The 5,911-nt window shown below is 48.4% G+C and overlaps 1 protein-coding gene across 1 annotated transcript; it reads right to left on the bottom strand.

The window, feature by feature from the left end:
* Positions 1 to 500: 500 nt before the first annotated feature.
* Positions 501 to 3,758, bottom strand: GHSR (growth hormone secretagogue receptor). The gene is made up of 2 exons (XM_047876213.1): positions 2,963 to 3,758; positions 501 to 805 (listed from the first exon to the last, which is right to left on the bottom strand). The coding sequence occupies exons 1-2, from the start codon at positions 3,756 to 3,758 to the stop codon at positions 501 to 503; spliced, it is 1,101 nt and encodes a 366-aa protein (XP_047732169.1).
* Between the last annotated feature and the right edge of the window lie 2,153 nt (positions 3,759 to 5,911).

Genomic DNA, 5,911 nt, shown 5'->3' on the forward strand with positions numbered 1-5,911 from the left:
TCAAATTCTCATTAATACGTTTTATATGAATTACTTAAGTACCTTGCATTATATTTATCTTGGACAGCACTGATCTGGAGCTATATGAAAATTGCTAGTAGTTAAAAGATATGTCTTAAATGTTTCACTTTAATGTCATTCTCTTGATCAAAATTTTTTTATCATTATGAACAAGTAAATCAGATTTAGTATTTACACAGTACAAAGTACCCTAATTGCCCCTCTGCACACCCTCCTTTCTCCAAATTGCCAAGTCCTTGCTAGCACCAACAGCAGAATGCAAAATCATAGACAGTGAATACGCAGAAATAGTGTATGAGAGCACTGATGAGCGTGCAGTCGAATAGAACGCTGCAAGTTCTATCTTTTCTTTCCTCCCAATTGTTTCCAGCTCTATGTGTTCCTAATTCCAAAGTTAACCTTCAACTTCTTCCCAAGTTCTGCTGTGCTATGGCTTCCGGTTTAGAATAAGCGATGACTTTGCTCGGCAATGTGCTCGGTCATGTATTAATGCTAGACTCTGTCCAAGCTCGAGAACTTTCATCCTTCAGAGTGGAGAGCTTCCTCTGGGGGAAGGGTTCAAATCCCAGAAGTCTGAACACTGCCACCCGGTACTTCTTGGACATGATGTTGTACAGGATGGGATTGATGGCAGCGCTGAGGTAGAAGAGGACAAAGGATACCAGGTTGCAGTACTGGCTGATCTGAGCGATCTCCAGGGAGCCGGGCTCGAAGGATTTGGAAAATAAATATCGCCCTACGTGGAAGGGCAGCCAGCAGAGGATGAAAGCAAACACCACTACAGCTAAAAGGACAACGGGAGAGAGAGTGTGAGTTCAAGACATGTCATAACAAGCCACATTCTATTTTGAAGACACAGTTTTGTTTTGATTATGTATAGTACGACCATTGATTTCAGAGAAACATTACGTTCTGCTTTTCCCAATTGCTACTTTTTAACCAAGATTGGACTAACAGTTCAACCATTTTTATCGAGCTTCCCGATCATTTCTACTTAACAACTCTTTGAGTGGTTTTGTGACTAGACTGGCATATTGACGCAACAGTTTGTTCACAAGAGTCCACCATTTCACATGCCTTAGATACAACCAGACACACATGAAGTACAGTGGTTACACTCAACGGCTGGGGGGTATCAGAGTTCCTGGGGCACAGATTCCTTGTATGTACTATAGACTCACAAAATTAATAACGCTAGGAAGGAGACCAGGACACCTGCCTTTTTCTTTTCTGTTCTTTTTTCTTTTTTAAAGTTTCACAGAAGACTGACTATGCATGCAGTCAGGATTGAGAACCTCTCAGATGGATGATACTCTGCCATGTACAACAGGCATAAGTGACCATGAAAGCAACTAATGCTGATTATCCTCCATCCAAGTCTTCATTTTGCCCAGGCCAGATGATTTTTCCCAGGACCTCTGAATTTCTAGATTAGGTTTTTAAAATTCAGAAGTCAAAGGAAAAATAACAGAAAGTAATACTTTAGTCTTTCTACCACCTTAGTGATTCCCTTTATAATGCCAAGGCAAAAGAAAATTAGTGTTGCTGTTGAGACACAGTGAGGATAGTCAACAGCTTAAAAACAAAGCTAGAGGAAATTACTAAACTTCTCCTCAAAACTGACTGCCACAGTAGCAACGTGAATATTAGAATCCCCTGGAGGTCACTAGCAGGTGTGCAATATGTTAGTCATATTGTGAGAATCACTGGTCTAGAAAATGAAAAAATTTCACATTCTTTGAAAAAACTGTGTCACTTTAACATACAGGATTCCAGGAACTATAAAAATACAAATACAAAATCAACCTGGAACTTCTAAGAAGCACTAAATAGGTAAACAAATACAAAACGTTAGACTATAACGAGGAATAATAAAACATACAGATCCTGGTTTTGACAAAGCAAGTAGAATCAGTATTTTGCTTGTATGTGAACGCATTTTTGTATCACTTCACTTGTACTGAACACACATACTTAAATTTATGTAGTAAATAGGCAGTGCACTCGAGGCCTGATACTGCACCTCGATGCTCTTGGAAGGACCGTTTGGGGAGGGATAGTAAGTCCTGTCAGCTCACGCAAAGTCATCTTTTCTCATGTGGGAAGCCTGCATGTCTTAACTTATACTGCTTTATCCTGGACTATCCTACCAGAAGAAACAGGTGGTCACAAAAACAAATGGAGACTCCAGCACTGATTTGTCATTGACTTCTTTTCAAAGCTAAAATAAACAGCAGCAGGGTAAACAGAACTGATGCAATTATCTAAAAAAAATGCAGGTCAGAAAGCCTACCGCAACATTGAAAGAAAAATGAATCATTTCCGACAGAACTACCCACATTGATCATGTCTTTGGTTAAATTTACCACTAAATGCTTTCTAGATCCAATGCCTACTCCTCCCCCCACCCCACCCTACTTTTTAAATGCAACTTGATATCCACAAATTGAGACGGGAAGCTTAACCTCACCTTTAACACTTAAAGACCACAATAAACTTTTATGAAATATCTCATTTTTAAGGCAGTGTTTCTGGGCTGATAACATTCATTTAAGGGAAATATAAAGGTGGGGCATCTTCTCCTGAAAAAAAAAAGGGGGGGGGGAGACCAAAAGAAAGACACGAAGAGATAGAGAACAAAAGAAAGAATGAAGACCCTGACGTAGTGGGGGCGTGGGGGGAGGAGCAGGGGACACAGAGAATCAGAACAAAAAACAGAACAGAGAGAGAAAGAGGGAGACGCACACACCACAGAGAAACTAAGAAACCAGAGAGAGCTCAAGACAGAAACAGGAAAGAGTAACTGACAGACATGCAGATTGATTGAGACTGGGAAAAACAGGGGAAAGATGTAGAGGCTCCGGGAGAAGGGGAAAGGGGGGAAGGCAAGGGGAGAGGAGAGGACGCGGGAGCGCGAGCTCGAGGGCGCGCTGAGACCCACCCAGCATTTTCACGGTTTGCTTGTGGTTCTGGTCCCTTAGCGAGGCGCCCACTGCCGCCTCGCCGCGCTTTCTCCGCCACAGCTTTCTGCCGATGAGGCTGTAAAGCACAGTAAGGCAGAAGACCGGCAGGAAGAAGAAGACGCTGGAAACCCACACCATGACCGTGAGCAGTCCGGAGCGCACCGCGAACTCGGTGGCGCGACACTCGTTGGTGTCCCGAGGGTCGGTGCCGTTCTCGTGCTCCACCCCGACCAGCACGAAGATGGGCCCGGCGCTGCAGAAGGCCACGGCCCAGATGACCAGGATGACCAGCTTCACCCGGCCCTTGGTGACTACCACCTTGGCCCGCAGCGGGAAGCAGATGGCGAAGTAGCGCTCGACGCTCAGCGCGGTGATGGTGAGCACCGTGGCATAGGTGCAGCTCTCGCTGACGAACTGGAAGAGTTTGCAGAGCAGGTCGCCGAAGTTCCAGGGCCGGTACTGCCACAGGCGGACGAGGTCGAGGGGCATGCAGAGGAAGATGAGTAGGTCGGAGAAGGCCATACTGGACAGGTAGAGGTTGGTGGTGGTGCGCAGCTCGCGGAAGCGCGACACCACCAGCATGGTGAGCAGGTTGCCCGCGATGCCCACCACAAAGAGTGCCACGCAGGTGGCGGTGACGCCGGCCAGCAGCGGCGCGGGGAAGAGCGGCAGGAGTTCGTCGGCAAACGAGTCGTTGTCGCGGGGAGCGTCCCAGCCCAGGTCCGGCAGCGTGAGGTTGTACCCCGGCTCCTCGCTCGGCGTCGCGTTCCACATGCTGCGGGCTCTCACTTAACAGGTTCTGGGATGCTACTGCCCTGAGAGGCTGGATCCGGCTGGCCCCAGAGGGTCGCTTTGGTCGCGGGAGAGTGCGAAGGAGGAGGCGGCGCGGGCTGGCGGGGAGGATGCTTGGAGAGGAAAAGAGAGGGAAGTGAGAGGCAGAAGCGCAGGGAGGTGCGATTGATAGCGTGGGGCGAAAAAGGGGAGGGAGGGAGACACACGCGCACGCACGCACGCACTGGTGGTGAGGACGAGTGACCCACCGCTCTTTCTGGCACCTCTATTTTTCCCCATTATCTCCCCCAAACCTAGCCTCTGGCTGGCCCCCACTCGCGTACCTTCACCTTCTCAGGGGAAGCCCCGCCAGTCCCGCCTCTCCTGCGTCTTCTCGCTCCTTCTGCATCTCGCACTTCCCCAAAGCGTCCCGGCTGGTGGCGGCCTCGGAGACCCGGCACTGCGAAATGGGAGCGAAAGGCGCTCTCTTTCCAGCCTTGGGCGCTGTCAGCTTAGAGTGGTCCAGAAGGACAGATCACACCCGGGGCGGGGGCGGGGACGGTGGGAGTGGCGCGGAGAATGCCTTCAGTGGCCGGGACCTGAGTTTTTCCTCAAAAAGGGGTAAAGAGTTGGTTATGGACCTGGTGGGAAGAAGAAGCGAGTGTGCCCCACGGGCACACTCCAAAAGAGAGATCTCCAAAAAAGAAATAGGGAAGGAAGGAAGGAAGGAAGGAGAAAAAAAGAAAGAAAGAAAGAAAAAAAGAAAGAAAGAAAGACCTAGTATTTGTGTTCCGACCAGAGAGGAGACCAGTGCGCACCTGGGAAAAACCTCACGCAGTTCTAGAACCTATCATCGTGTTAACCAAGACAAACTGGCTCAGAGTCGTGTAGCCACTTGTCCGAGGTCACACAGAGAGTTGGGGGACCCAGAGACTAGACTTGGAGCCCTCTTCGGATTTGGACTTCTGAGCACGAAGGGCAGGATGTGTTGAATAAACTTTCTTCTGAATCCTAGCCCTTTGTAGGTCCTTCCCTTCAGCGGCTAGCTGTGGTAAGCGATTTGTTGTGTAAGAGATCACTTGCCTTATGCAAATCTCAAGGTGGAGGTGGGAGCGGGGAAGGAGGGGCAAAAGGAAAGGGACATGGAGGGAGGGTGGGGCGGGCAAAGGAGGAGCACCGGGCTGTGAGGATGGCACGTGGAAGGTGCGCAGTAAACATTTTTTTGAGGCATGATTGAGAGAGATCAGCTTTGTGTAGCTGTGTTCACATGGTCAAGGTCATCAACTTTTTATTTTAAACTGCAAGGATGCTTTGAGGACCACTGGGACTGGGTGTCAAGGGTCGGGGGCAGAGTTGGATCACAAAAAATACATATATATATACACACATTATATATATATATATATATGTATATATATAATATGTATATATATACATATACGTATATACATATACGTATGTATATGTATGTATATATACATATACATATACGTAAAATATGTATGTATGTATGTATACATATAAATACACACACACACACACGCATACATCCACGGGCAGTATTACTGTTACGTGATAGCTGTTCCAGGAGCAGGAGCTGTGTCCCATGGAAATGCGTCGGAGGCCACTTGCAAGGTGACGCCCTTGGACGCAGCCTGTTATGTCCCTCTGTCCGGAGCCCGGAATCTACAACCTAAGACGTGAGACTGGCGACTGCCAGCGATCTCACCAACCAGCTGGGCCTCTTCTTGCCAGGCATCTTGGGGACAATTGAGGGCGTGATCAGCACCGCGGCCAGCGACTGGTCCCCGCTTACAGCTCTCCACAGCTTTCAGTAGCCGCTGCCACGCCGCCCTCCCCTCTTTCCACTTGCGCCTCAGCACCTCAGTCCTCCTCCACGCGGAAGCCGGAGAGGTTCCTCCCAAGCACAAAAGGGGTTAAGCCGCTGCACTGTACACACCTATTAGTGCTCACCTGCCCCTGGCCTAGATGAGAATCCTTTCACTGTGTATGAGAGGGCTTTCCCCGAAGCATTTTAGTGTGTTTGCATATGACTTTGACAGGTGTTTTGCATCACATCTGCCGTCAAAATTGTTAATGCTTCGAAGTCCACAAAGACCTACGGCTGAATGAATCCACACTTGCACGAAAGATTC

Source organism: Prionailurus viverrinus, chromosome C2, assembly GCF_022837055.1.
Source record: "Prionailurus viverrinus isolate Anna chromosome C2, UM_Priviv_1.0, whole genome shotgun sequence".
Taxonomy (NCBI): domain Eukaryota; kingdom Metazoa; phylum Chordata; class Mammalia; order Carnivora; family Felidae; genus Prionailurus; species Prionailurus viverrinus.